Source organism: Arachis hypogaea, chromosome 2 (genome assembly GCF_003086295.3).
Source record: "Arachis hypogaea cultivar Tifrunner chromosome 2, arahy.Tifrunner.gnm2.J5K5, whole genome shotgun sequence".
NCBI lineage: Eukaryota > Viridiplantae > Streptophyta > Magnoliopsida > Fabales > Fabaceae > Arachis > Arachis hypogaea.
In genome coordinates, this window is record NC_092037.1 from 100,394,317 (window position 1) to 100,409,538 (window position 15,222).

General features: G+C 31.8%; 2 protein-coding genes across 2 annotated transcripts; one reads left to right on the top strand and one right to left on the bottom strand.

Moving 5' to 3' along the window:
* Positions 1-4,868: 4,868 nt before the first annotated feature.
* Positions 4,869-9,201, top strand: LOC112757184 (myosin-binding protein 7). Its single transcript, XM_025805798.3, has 4 exons — positions 4,869-5,397; positions 5,670-7,114; positions 7,572-7,618; positions 8,585-9,201. The coding sequence occupies exons 2-4, from the start codon at positions 5,822-5,824 to the stop codon at positions 8,694-8,696; spliced, it is 1,452 nt and encodes a 483-aa protein (XP_025661583.1). The 5' UTR covers positions 4,869-5,397; positions 5,670-5,821; the 3' UTR covers positions 8,697-9,201.
* An 899-nt stretch (positions 9,202-10,100) lies between these two features.
* LOC112720462 (uncharacterized) lies at positions 10,101-14,760 on the bottom strand. Its single transcript, XM_025771412.3, has 14 exons — positions 14,496-14,760; positions 14,036-14,103; positions 13,822-13,957; positions 13,585-13,679; positions 13,351-13,504; positions 13,076-13,278; positions 12,770-12,948; positions 12,574-12,669; positions 12,208-12,329; positions 11,865-11,966; positions 11,407-11,516; positions 11,189-11,276; positions 10,737-10,936; positions 10,101-10,531 (listed from the first exon to the last, which is right to left on the bottom strand). The coding sequence occupies exons 1-14, from the start codon at positions 14,565-14,567 to the stop codon at positions 10,315-10,317; spliced, it is 1,842 nt and encodes a 613-aa protein (XP_025627197.1). The 5' UTR covers positions 14,568-14,760; the 3' UTR covers positions 10,101-10,314.
* Positions 14,761-15,222: the final 462 nt, after the last annotated feature.

The window sequence follows — 15,222 nt, forward strand, 5'->3', positions numbered from 1 at the left end:
AAAATGACTCAAATAAGTGAAAACTGAAAAGAGTCAAATTTAAATATAATATCGGTTAATTAAGTAAAAAAATTATTTATTATCGACTACATATTTATTAATCTTTCAATAATAAGGAGAATTACTTTTTAATTATTACTAAATTCTAATCTCTAAATTCTATTATTATTATTATCACTTTGAACATATCAAAAGCAAATTTCAAACAACAGCAACAACCGCAGCAACAAAAATAACATTATATAGATGGTAGTTGCATATTTATTTTTTAGAATGCAAATTTTTTTGACAACAAAAAAATGAAAAATGCATGAATGCAGTTATGAGCATGAGAAAGCTGATATCTAATGTCGCCACCTTAGGTAAACAATCAACCGTTATATGCACATAACAATAACAATAACAAATAACTACTAAATCTCAGTTTTTTTTAAATAAAATATACATTAAAATATAAAATATAAAAAATAATATGTATAAATATGTATAAATATTTAATAGTAAAATTTCTGTATGTGTATATAATGGAAACAAATAATTAAACTAAAAATTTGAATATTAAGAAGATTATATTGAATTGTTTTAAAGGAATTTAGAGCACGAGTTATGAAATTTTGTTCAAATTCAAAATAAATGTTTGTTTCACCCGGCCAAATATAATATGCATTTGTATATATGTTTTTAAATGTCAGGTTCCCTCTTCTTCATGAAATCTCTCTAGAAATAAATAAGATAATAAATACTTATGTACTTCGTGTAACAAAAAATAAATAAATACATAAATATATCTACCCCACAATTTTGAATGAAACCATATTTTTTTCTTCTTTATTTTCTAGAATCAGAAAATATAAAAAAAATAACGAAAAAAAAAGAAAAAGAAAAAACTAGCTAGGACGTTATTGGTTGGATATTCTTTGCATATATCTAGCTAAAAACTGAGAGAATATTACAGTTATAGAGACTAAAAATAAAAGAAGAACAAAAAGTGAGGAATAAATTGTAAACATTATTTTTCTCTTTCATAATTGTAGAATACAGAATAATTCCATTGTCCAATATCTTTATAAAGTTGAGAGTAGCCGTTTGAGTTCTAAACACCCCTCACTTGATCCGTCGTCGTTTTAGAGAATATAATTTCCATCAATAGATACATACAATTTAGTTAATACAATATTACAATATTATATATGTATAATTTTAGGCTTTCTTCATTTAGAATGTCATAAAGTTAATTTTGTTTCTCTTTCCTGATATAAATAATTAAATGTTATCACATTTTTTAATAATAATTTACAATAAAAAGAAACATAACAGTTTTTTAGGCATTCTCTATTTATTGATGATATATATATAGTTTTAATTGGTATGGACACTCTCATCTAATTAAATATTTATGTTTGTAAAATTTTTATAATTGGAATTTTATAAAATATTTAAAATTAATGATACTGGAAAACTAAATTATTATTAATATTTATTTAATAAATATTTAATTTATATTGATTTTCGTAAGAAATAAGGAATGTTCCAGCTATTTAGGAGAGAGAGGGACAAAGAAAATAGAATATAAGTAATAAGAAAACATAAAAGACCCCGTCTACCTAACTTCTGAGTGGGCCAATAAGCCCACTTTAGTAGATATTTTAGGTTATTATTTTAATAGAGTTTTTTAATACCAAAATAAAAAATTTAAGTTCTTTTATCCTCCCCCACCCGGCCACCCCCCTTAACTTTCCACAATTGAAGACTCAGTTTTAGGGATTTTTTAAATAAATATTTTTTGCATCTGTTTTATGCATTTAAATTCTGTATCTCACCGTATAAATGAGATAAGTAATATGATATAAAAATAAATTGTATTTAAATTATATATTTGTAAATAAAATATTTATTTAAAAAATTTATTGTTTTAGTTGACTTTATCTATGTATTATTTTTAGCATCAAATTACTTATGAATTTTATGTTATATAAGAAAATATTTATTGATATATTATTTCGGCTGAATTGTGATTAGGGTTGCATATGGATCAGATAATATTCTCATATCTGCGATAATTATTCACATCCGATTCAAATTTTACGGATATTATCTAATTTGCAGAGTCACCAGGTCAGATCGAATTCGATCCACACTATGGTAGAATCAGATTGCGGATTTGGTAGTGATATTCGCGAATCTAGTCTGTAGATTTGCATATCCGCACGTCTCATATAAATAGCAGAGTTTAAGAAAGTAAACTCTAATTTGATATGAATTTTAGTGTGTTGTTTTATGAATTTTATGATATCTTGTTTTTAATTTTTTATATTGTACTTTAATTTAGAATAATTAAACTTAGATCTTGTGTTATTATTTTTCTTTTGTTATTCAAAAAATTTTTTATTGATAATATTTTAGGAGTAAATAGGTTTAAACAGATAGAAAAATAGATTTTCTAGAACCAAAAAAGATTTTAAAACAATGTTTTTTGAATTATGTGGATATACCCGATATAGAATTCGATCCAATCCGCATTGGATCTAACTAGAAAAAATGCGGATATCGTATCTGATTCGATCCAATAAACACAGTACAGATCAGATAGAATTATAAGTTATATCCGATCCAATTCGATGTGTACAGCCCTAATTATGATACCCTTGTCCTTAAACTAAAAACATGAACTAAACTGCTAAGAAAAAGTTTAGGGAGATAATGAAGATTGAAGAAGACTATATAACCATGTGTATAATATATGCATGCAATTAAAGTGATTAACTATTGGCACCATCATTAGCTTGTCAAAAAAGAAATGTTAGATAAATATTAAGGTGGTCCTAAACAATAGGGTGGCTATTTTCCTTTTCCATAGTTTATGATTCATAAATCATATAATTTGGATCATCATTGACGTTTATGTGTAAACTTTAAGCCCCATGTTTATCCTAAAGCGAAAAACAAAAGAAAACTACGTCCCAACCTAAAAGCGAAACAATCAATGGCTCAATGCTATGATTTTTTATTACACATATAATATCTATTTTAAAAAACAAGTGAATAATGAGTTTTTGAATTTTATAGCTGTTCATGATTATTTAAGTAGTTCGAGTTTATTTGTCTTTGGGAATTATGATAAAGTATTTTTCTTCGTAGGAGGTTTTAGTTTTACTATATATTATTACCTAAAAAATGAATAGTTCTCTTATAAATTTTTGAGATTTATTGAAATAAATATATCTAATATGAAAAAGTTGCATTTAGAAAATAACATTAATAAATTTTTGATGATGGTGGTATTTTCTTTTGAGCTCTCTGTGTATGACAGTATGAGTGAATGTGGGAGTGAAAGAAAGAACAGTGAACAAGATAGTAAATGAGTGAATGTGAAAAGGTTGAAAATCTTGTTAATTAGAGAGGGGTTAGATTTTGTTAACTATAATGATGGGAAGTGTTAAAAAAAAAAAGATTGTGAATTTAGACAAGGGTTGGGTGTTTGTACTGTGACGCGATGATGTTTGAGTTTTTTTTTTTTTTATTATTAAAGATAGGAGATTCGAACTCGCAACCTTTTAATTGAGCATAGAGAGACTATGCTATTTGAACTATTATTTATTGGCCGCGATGATGTTTGAGTTGCAGAGAGAGAATTTTTAATTCCTATAATTATTTGGAGTTGATATCTAAATTATATATCAAACCGTTAGTTAACAGAAGTTGATTTGTCTATTTTTCTTTTTGAGTGGAGAATTTTATCAAAATTTAAAAATAGTTAAAATATGTTATGTCTCACAAAAAAATATCAAAAATTTAAAAAAATATTGTGACATAAAATACTAAAAATAAGCAGAAGAAGGAGGAGAAGATTAGCTTGAAAACAAACAAATTAAAATGTTTAATATTGTTAAAGATGTTGTAATATGTGATGAAATACACATTCGAAATTTTAGTTGCATCACTAATTAACACTTTCTCCCTTTCCCCTTCTCTGTTGTCTTGCATTTTGTAGCTGTATGAAACCAAAAAAATAATATAAAATAAAAGAACGAAGGAATTGAATAATGATTCTTTATTTAGATTAATAAAAAGATTATTTAGTTAGTTGCTTTGTGGCAAGTTAGTTGCATGCACAGCTTATTAGGGAAAAAGTTGACAAAGCTTTATGAAATAATAATAATAATAATAATAATAATAATAATAATAAATAAATAAATAAATAAATAAATAAATAATGATTAGTGACTAACCAATGACTTAATTATATCCTTCCTATTAATCAAGCATAATAATAAACAATGAGCACAATAAAAAAGTAATAATCAAAATAAAATTATTGAGGTTCAATACACTACAGTACGAAACTACGAACAAGGACAACTTTCATTTCTATTTAATTTTATTTTAAATGCACTTATTTTTTACTTGTTTTTTACGGACAGAATGGGAAAAAAATTAATCTCAAAAGAATTTGACTAAAAACACTAAGTATTAAATAATTAAAACATGGAAAAATTTAAATATAAATGTATGAAAAACATAATAATTTTTTATCATAAATAATTTTAACAAATGTTTATAGAATACTAATTGTTAGCAAAAAGTCATTTTAAATAAATTATACAAAAAGATATGGTTGATTATCATCAAAGACTATCCATCACACACACATCAACTAATACACACCAATTAAAATAAAAATAAAAAATAAGCACAAAGAATTACTCTAAAAGAAGGGGAAAAAGGATTAGGATAGATAAATAAATTTAGTCCAGAAAAAGAAAAATTTGAAGAAAAAGATGAGTGGAAAAAAAATCACAGATCACTCATTTTGGTAACTTGCATTCTCCACCGTTCATCTCATCTTTGTCTTTCTCCTTCTTAAAATAGATGAAAGACAGAGAGAAAATAAAACAAAACAACTGAAAAACAAAAAACAAAAAGAAGATAAAAAAAAAATAATATCAAAAAAACGCAAAACACGAAAATCGAAAGAAGCCTTAAACACAGAGAAGAAGAGATAGAAAAACAGAGAAAAATCCAAAGAACACATTACACATTCCAATAAAGACTGAGAAATTAAAAATCTTTATTATTAGGGTTTTTCTAATTTCCCCTCTTTCTCATTTTGATTTTCCTTCACATTTTCTTTTTTATTTTCGTTTCCACCAAACACCCTTCCCGCTCCCGCATTCTTTCATCCCAAGGAAGCGGTGATTCACTGTTCTTCACCTCTTTCTCGATTTGCAGAAACTGGTGACTCAAATTTTCGTTTTTTTTCTCGGAGAAATTTTGTTCGGAACTTTTTCCGGCCGGCGGAGCTGAAATTTCCGGGAAATTTTGACTCATACTTTCTGCTGATGCTCTGAAATCTTCGCTGCCGGCTGCTATTGGTTCTTCAACGTCGATTCCTTCAAGGTGGTTTCCATTTTTTTGAATGTTCCTATTTCTGAATTTTTCTTTTTATCATTTGCCCTTTTTTCTTGTTTGGTGTGAAAAATTTACTCTCAAATTATCAGTTTCTGGGAGAATTTGTTTCCCTGAAAGGGTTTTGAGCTGGTTTTGTAAATGAAAAATTAAAGAATCAATTTCACCACTCTGATGCTGTAACTTTTTTCTCTATCGTTTCTTTGGTGGCCTTATTTTAATTGTTATTTTAGGCCTAATGTCTTTGTTTTCAACTGTTGTAGGTTTTCCCTCTGGTTGGTTGATCCGAGAGGGATGATGGGAGCTGGAAGAAAATGGTTGGTTTGTGGTATGCTTTGATAGAGAGACAGGGTGTTTGGAATCTTAATTGTTTGATATATTTGTGTTGCTTAGATTCTTGAATGCATTTTGGCCTATGGCTACGAAGGTAGTTTCGTCTTCCAAGGATTTGATAAAATGCTGCAACTGCGGTTGTAGTTGCTCTTTGGAAGGTGAACCTGCAGGGACTTGGATTCGCTCTGTTAAACGGAAGCATGATGAGTTTGAGCAGGGTACCAATTTTGTTGTCCCTGGGTTGGATTTGGATGTTTCGGTTGTGCGAGTTGAAATCGAGAACGAGGTTGCTGCATTACGTGAGGCAATTATCAGTCAACAGAAGACCATAAAAGACTTGAATGCTGAGTTGGAGGAGGAGAGGAACTCTTCTTCGACCGCTGCCAATGAGACCATGTCTATGATATTGAGGTTGCAAAGGGAGAAGGCAGAGATTCAGATGGAAGCCCGGCAATTCAAGCGTTATGCGGAGGAGAAGATGCAACATGATCAGGAGGAGATTTTAGCATTGGATGATTTGTTGTATAAGAAAGAACAGACGATTGAGTCGCTGACTTGTGAAATTCAGGCATATAAGCACAGGATGATGAGTTTTGGGCTCACTGAGGCCGAGGCAGATGGCAATTTACTATATGATCTTCCAGCCTATGAATACCCTCCTTTGAAATGCAATGCGAGGAATGCTGGCATGGATGCTGATAATGATGACACGGATATTGAAAAGTATGCATTTGGTGAAACTCCTAGGGACCGGTTGAGGAACATAGAAGATAGGATTTCCGAAATGGAGAGAACACCCACTTACAAAGAGCTCGATGCGGATTTTACAGGGAGAAATACTCTAGAGAAGACTTCACATTTTAGGAAAACTTCCACCGACTCAGTGGGTAGAGAAGCAGGTTCTGGGTATTTGTCAGATTCTCCGAAGGTCAATAGTAACTTTAGGAGAGACTATTTCTCACAATCCGAGGACCAGTCCAACTTGAAGAAAGATAATGCATCAGAAGCCGATGATACCACTGACAGAATATATACCATTGACTCGGTTCACAGTCGGGCACCTCATAATGGTTTCACAGGGTCCAAAGCTGGAGGAGCTGCTTTTGAAGATTCTACTGGCTCGCCAAGGGAATTGAGGAACCATGAGGAATATGAGGATCCCTACGTTAAGAAGCTTTATATGAGGCTTCAGGCACTTGAGGCTGATAGGGAATCGATGAGGCAGGCACTCATTTCAATGCGCACAGATAAAGCACAACTTGTGTTACTGAAGGAAATAGCTCAACAACTGTGCAAGGACATGTCACCACAACGAAAAATGACAAATAGGAAGTCAGCTATCGGTGGAAGATCTTCACTCGCGTCAATTGTGAAGGTAAGTGTAAAATAAATGTGGTTTCTGCCAACATATTGCATGGGATTTTGCCAAGTATAACAAATCATGAGAGATTCATCCATTTGATTTTGGTATTAAAGTAAAGTTTGGACTGAGCAGAATGCTCATCCCAAACCCAGTAAGGCGGGCATACATATTCATCCTATTTAATATATTCATCATTTAGCTTCTGCTCATCGTTGTTGACCTTTCGGTAAAAAATTTATGGCAAGAGCCAAGAGGTTTTCAGCAAAACAAGTTCTTGTCTTTTTCCAAGTCTTTTAAAATGCCATCCAGGATTCTGAAGTGATTGCATTTGGAAGTTAACCCTGTAATTCATGTTTTAGCTGCTTGTTTTATATTCATCTCACTAATTCCTTTTGAAAACATCATCCTTGTTAATTGTGATGAAGATTATGGCCGCAGTACTTATATCATTTCATCTTTTTGTTTTCAGTGGATCTCATCAGTTGTTATATGGAGAAAGAGAGCTCATCAAAGCAAGTAAGTGACGCCTAACATATTTTCTGATGGTTTAAAATACACTTGTCTGCGAAGCAAGATTGTTCGTAGTTTTCTTCCTATTATGAAGTGCATGGTCTACCGAAATGAGAGCAGAATCTGGCATAATTCTTATAACAATGCAGTTCTTTGATTTCAAGTTGCATATATTCATAAGGCATAACTTGCATCAAATATTGAACATTTAGGAGTTTCTATATCCTTTACGTCATTCACCATTTACCTTTGAAATATCCTATCAATGTCTTAACTATTAATAATACTTCGTGTATAATGGTTTATATATTTTACTTAATCCAGAGTTCACAATCCTTATGCTTTGCACTAAGGAGTCTGAGTATCTTCTGTTTTTGGAAATTTATAACTTGTGTCTTTTGCTCATTGCTTTTGTTTCTGCATCTTTCATTTTGTGGTTTCTATTTTAGCTGTGTCGGACTTTCTCATCATCTCTATCTTGGTTCTTTAGTTAGCATAACTATAGGGGAGAATATAAAAACACCATGACCTTCCGAGTGTAATAGTATTTAGATGTTTAGATGATTTAGGAAAACATAGGCTTCAATGTGGAGCATAGCTCTAGGTGCTTAGTGATGGAACTTTTCAGGTTGTTTCTGAATTGGTTGTTGCATCACAGATCCTCAAAGTATAGCCATCTCATTTGAATAGCAATTTCGCTTTAATCTCTGTTCATTTTGCTTGTGGTTATTCTGCATTTCATTATAGGTTATAGGGTGGTTTATGAGAGTATATATTGATTGGAAAATGTTTCTTTAACATTACTGAATGTGTCAACGTTCACTTTATCACCCTTAGATTTTCGTGTGGCTCAACATTCAAATTCTTGTCTTTTTAGTGTCGATTCATGTTGCATGTCCAATCAACACCTACTCTTAGATGTTTGAATAATATCAATCGTTATCATATTATTTAAAATGCTTGCAATCGCAGGTATGGATTTGGGCTACCAGCTGATAGCACAGGCTTGTTGATGCTCCTGGACAAAGGTATAACACACACAAGGCCATGGAGATGTATTTCAAGAACACAAGTGGGAAACTAAATTCTCCAATTCCCACCATGTCAATCATCAAATGTGGAAGCAGAAATTGAAAATCTTTTGTGACACTACTACAACAATGAGAATTCTTTTCTTGTTCAACAACATGAGCTTTTTTTCTGCTTGAAAAGTGGTGTATTGTGCAGTGTTCTTATATTTGTTCTGCGTATGAAATTTAAGGTGATTTCTTGGTAAAATTTGATTGGTAAAACTTGGTTATGGTTTGTTTGGAGTTGAGCTTTGAGGGTTGCCATTTTGGACAATCCTCATTCCTCTCTTGTATATGACTATGCCTACTCATGCAAGTGTCCCTAATCTTTATGTAGTGTCTATTCTCAACCTCAAATTTCTACCAAGTTCAGCTTTGTGTGCATAATCTTAGAGCCTCAGTCTCACATTCAAATGTACCATAACTTCCAAACCTCCACTTGTGTACTTTTAGTTTATAATTAATGATCTTGAATATTATTTTAATTTTTTTATTTTAATTTTTTAAACATGTTTTGCAGTACTCTCGCGTGTTCATTATTTCCTTATGTTGGCTTATATCTTTCTATTTTTTTTTATTTTGAATAATTAAGATAGATCGAATTTTAAAAATTATAGCATAGAGCTTTAATTTTACTTACATGTGTTTTTTTGGAAATAAAATTTAAATTGGATATAATCCTTTTCTGGAAGTTTTGACCGGGGGATGATCATATTAGGGGGTTTGCATTCTTTGAATAGAAATATCATAGAACACGATCTTTGACCAAAAGCCTGGCAGGTCAATGAACAAGATTGATGACCCCTTTAGGAAAGTTACGTTGTGTGAATATTAAATTATTAATAGAGGAGAAAATTAAGGCAAAGAACAACAAAAGGAATATTCCAGGAAAATTATTTGTTTAACTTTCTGTTAGTGTGTAGTGTAGTTTCCATAACACGTGAAAATTAAAATGAATCAATTTTTAATCGTCTCAAGGAAGCTTGAAGAACATAATTACATAATATAAAAGTCAGGTTAATTCAGTGGTTACTGTTTACATAAGTAATTTTCAAATTGACAATGAAAGTCAAACTTCTAGTTTTTAAGACAGAGAATTACAGATCGTTCTTTACTCATAGTGTCAACTATCTCTGTGAATTTGGTTAGGTAACTTTTGATTAGATTCTGAGTTAGTTCATATCTGACGATGTTTGGTTGAACCCACATAACCGATTCAAGACATTAGGCATTGGCACATGGACAATCATGTGCTAAATAATCCATGTGCCAAAGAAAGTTCATTTCTATGTTTTGTGGTTTATGTCTAAGGAAAAGTTCATTTATCTTTTGAATTCCAATTCATTGTCACTAACAATTTTGGAATTCAATAAATGATTGCCAAAGAAATACTAAAATATTAATATTTCAGTTGTATGGTGTTACTGTTTGTGTGATTCAGCACTCTAAAGCATTAGCTCTGGAAGACGGTATTTCTATGAACTAAAAGGGTAATTACTATTTGATGTTGAAATACAAGAAGCGGAATCCTTCACTTCATTATTTTTCTTTAGGGTAAGCGGAAAGAGCCTTGAAATATATAAACTACTCAGCAATATGAGGAAAATTGATTGATGATCATTGGTTATATGATCACACAGGTGATAGAGAAGCTGTATAAGAGTCATCACAGTACTTTAAGCCTTTTACTGAACACGATTTCAAGCAAGGGGCGACGGTAGCTTCTGGAATTCCAAATGAACTGCCGCGACCTTGCAAGGTTTCGCTACTACCAGCTTCGGATTCTGGCTTCTTGCAAGTTGATTCTAAGGCAATGTTCAAACCAACTGAGCTAGGTTCCATGACAAAACTGCAAAACATAAGATAAAATTTATCATTTAGGTTCCAAATAGTGCTCATTAACCTCCACAATGTAGTTTGTGCTGTAACAACGTTATAATCATAGACAGCTAGTTTTAAGAGGTAAGACCATTGCGCTGGTAAACTATAAACAAATAACTAATGGTAACAAAATGGTAGTTTCTGCATGATTGTGTTAACGAAAAATGCCATACCTTGCCTCAAAGTTTCTTCCTTCAGAAGCCAGCAAGGCACATGCACCACAAATAATCCATGGTGGAAGAATTGTATCTTTTATTTCAATGCTACAACAAAGGCTATCGGATGAACCCTGTGCAAATTCACCGTTTTCCAAAGTAGAACGATCATAAGAGGTGGCAATATGCTCAGCTTTTCTCATCTCCATGCATTTAATCTGCAAAAGAGCAGCATTTGGAATTGTGTCATGTTACATAACAAGCTCCTTTCCGTTTATCAAAAACTACAATACTTCTAAACAAGTCTAGCAGAAATATGTATACATTTTAAATAATGTTTTCATGTTATCCATGTTTTCTTGTTGACCAAGTTATCTAGCTAAGCAATTGGTATAGCATTTCATTGATCAATTTAAAATGCAAAGACTAAAAGAAAACACAAAAAGATAAGATGGGGAATGAGCACATACATCAGGAGAAGAAAATGCAGCATTTCGAAATGGTGCAGGAGAGCACAACAAAGGTACATCAGTACTGGATAGCGAGGTAAAGAAAGATCTGCAAACAATGTAGTTAGCAACGAAGAAAAGAACACACTAAATACCAAACCCAATAAACTGTGTATAAGATTGATAAGGAGCTACTAAGAAAGCTAATTGTTTTTAAGTTTGTTACATAGCTTAGTTACCTGTAATTTAGCAAGAGATCATACAAACCATGTACATTCTTGTTGCCACTGAAAATCAGCAAAGATTGTGGGCTATTATCGACTTCAGAGTAAGACCTTAATCGTCGAGTCTGCATTATTTTCAAATAAAAAAATCACCAGTGAACAAAAATGTAGAAACTTCTATATGATGTTGAACATAACAGATAGGCATCCATATTCCATTTTTTGCCAATAGGGATATACACCAAAAGGTTAATGAATTCTATGATAGTTATCTTAGACTAATGTTGGAACAAGCCAAACAACAGCCAATATGAAAAGCTTTGAATACTGCTACTTACAAAATTGTCAAACATCACATAATTTAGTTCATAGTTATGGGAGGCTAGCAGAAAATTACTATTCCTGTGTTCCCATTTCAATAGAATGAGAAAGGGGTAAGCACAATAAGGTCAGAAGCAGGTTTAAATACAAACCTGCCCCAGATTATGTTTCTCTATCTCTGACAGCTCAACCAAATACTCTGTAGCAACTTGCTCCACTTTAGAATGGCAAAGAGGCATTGAGAAATAAACATCCTTGTAAAAAGAGTATCGGAAATTGCAACTCAATAAGTTCAGACATCTCAGCAAAACCAAAATTAAGAAGAAAATCCGACGATGATGAATTGAAGATAATGATTTATTCATATTTTAGCAATCAGTGGGGTATGAACATTAGTTTGCAGAATATGAACAAAGTTTTTAAAAATTACTACAAATATCCTAATGCATATCTGACACACCATAATTCATAATATGATTACTTCTTAGTTCTTACGTTTTCTCTTAACAGTGATCTCATACCCCTGGTTGACCGAGAGATATAAGCATTGCAGAAGAATTTGGGACTCCCAGAGCTGTCACCACCAGTAAACATGACGACAAACTGAGAAGTGCAAACTGTAAAAGGGAGTAAAACATCAACACAAAATTTCATCATGTATAAATACACAAATTCACAGAAGAAAAAGCCTAGCCTATACTAGTGAAGAAACAAGTGCATTTTGATTATGATAGTTCATCATTATGCATAAAACATTTAAACAATATCACAAAACACTGACACTAATGAGAATTCAAAAGGATAGCACAGCAACATAAAAAGGATAAAGGAAATGGCAAAGTAAAAAGAACATATAATTACCATAAAAGATGCCACAAGTGTTATTTCGAAGCATGTAATAGAGGTCCTGGAATGATTCTTCCCAAGCAACTTGTCGTTTCCTTAAGAACTCCAATTCTATTGCATAAAAAAAGAGAATAGTGTAACTTATGGAAAATGGAGAGGAATATGATATGCAGGCAAGGAATGGGATCCGCTTGAAAGCTACTTGACAAACCTGCATCTGCTGTTGATGAGCTTAGCACTGATGTGAGAGATGGTGGCAGGATGGATTGAGGATACATCCATGAGTGCAAAACCTTGAAGCCCTGGGAGCCTCTCACATTTTGACCTGTTTTAGTACATTGCTGGAAGGAGAATTTGGGCTTGATATGATGTGTAAGTGACCTATGGACCCTGAAACTTGGATATAAATATGGTTTATGCAGAATGAAAACAAAGGACACAACAAGGATATTGGAACCAAAGTGTGCTAGCAAGTAAAAGAAATCTTTACAAAGCACAAAAATATATATCCTCTCACCAATTCAAAGAAGAGGATGATATCACCCGCATACTGGTCTTTAAAGTAAGATCCAGAGGAGCCTTCCGGCCGGGAACATGGTATTCGGATATGGAATTGGCTGCAAAGCTTGATATCATATCCCCACATCTTTCAGTTGAGTCAGCAGCTAAACCATTCCGGGCACATGGCTTTGGTGCAGCCAGACCTCTTAATGCTTTGCCCTATAATATTAAGTGATAACCTCCTTAAAATACAGAATCTAAATTATAATCCCACAAGTTATGATTTCATACCACATCAACTGCAGTCAATCCAGAAGATTTATCAGCAGCTGGTGAAAGCTCAGAAACACTTCGAAAATTGGCTTGGCTACACTCGGCAGTTGTTTGACAAGCTTGCAATATACCATCCTTGTTAACTTCACCTGAAGTAGCAGGATTCTCCATGCTGCCAACAATTATGAATAGAATAAAAAATAGTGAAAAGTTGACAACGATATCAAGTGATGAATAGACAATGAGGCAAACCATGAAGTCCCTTGCTGTCTCTTGGCAGCTGAAGTAGAAAAAACCAAAACATTCTTCAAGTTACTAGTAGTAGTTTTCTCCAAAGATGGATTTTCCTGAACATAGTAAGAGAGTAACAATTTTAATTTGTTCAAACTTCAACCTCGATAACTATAAAATAGTGAGAGAACTGTAATTGAATGAAGAAGTAAACAAACCAAGCTGAATAAGATTCATGAGTTTGGCAAATAAAATAACCTTTGCATTTTCTTTTCCAGAAACAACTCCAAACCTGGACTTTCTGGCAGGAAATACTTCATCAACACGCTTATTGGTGTAATTTGGGCTCCTCAACAGACCTGGTCTCTTATCCACATTATCCATCTGATTGGTGCTGCAAACATAAATCAACCAAAATCTCATGAAATCTTGAAATAACACAAACATTTTAAGAGAAGCATAGGACACATACTTTGTAGTATCACTCAATGGGAGTGAAGATTTATCAGTGACAGCACTTCCCCTCTTCAACTGCTCTCCCTGACAACCATGTAAAAATGAGAATTTCTTCCTCAACAATTCAATACTATTTTGTCCAACATTGGAAGAAAAATAGAAAATATATTGGAAAATCAAATCAAAACTATTCAACAAGCTTGTGATTATAAGCAGATGGAGAGAATTAAGCAAAAAAAAATTTAGCTTATGTCACTGCAAAAGTGAAATTAATATATGTACTAGTACAGCATAACAAGTAGCGAAAATTTTACTCTGATTAAAAAAAAAATAAAAAAAAAAAATTTTTCCGATACAAATGACTGTGTTACTATATGATGTTCGAAGCTCTTATACAGAAGCATCACCGATAATTGAATTGAGTATCAAATGTGAAATAACAAATCGAAATAAAGCACTTGGAAATTAAAACCAACCCTAAGTTCTGAAGGTGTCTTTCTCTTAAGCACGGCGCCACCACCGTTCACCGGCGCTGGCAATTTTCCCATGGTTCCAATCACCACTAAATTGTAACTACCATCACTATATATCTCCAATAATTATGCAGAAAAAATTACCGAAGTAAAAAATCGGAACGCGAGTATGTGCAATTGGATTCGGGAAATGAAAGAACGATTGAATTTTTTTCGGAGAATCTGCCGTTTTCGGGTTTTTTTTTTTTTTTGAATAGAAAGTTCGAGTTTTCCCTCCTCTTTATTATGAGTACAGTGCTTTTTGCGATTTCGAATTTATAGGTTGCGGCGGAACCCGCTGTAACAATCTTAAATTAATAGTTAAAAATTATTAAATAATAATTTAATTAAATATATTAAATTATTTAATAATTTTTAATTTTTAACTTCACATAAATAAATTAATTGTACTTGAATTTTTATCACAAAAGATTTATAAACCTTTTTTATTTTTATTTTAGAATTTAATTTTGAGTTATATTATCATTATAAAGTAATTTTATACTGTATTTAATTATGTGTCAAAATAATTACAATAACTATTTTTTACTGTTTTATATTAATACGTGAATGATTATCAAAAAGAATAAATATAATTATATACATACAATTGTGTAAAACAAGACATCAAAATTAAACTCTTAATTTATATAATATTAATATATTATTATTATTACAAATAGAGTACTAT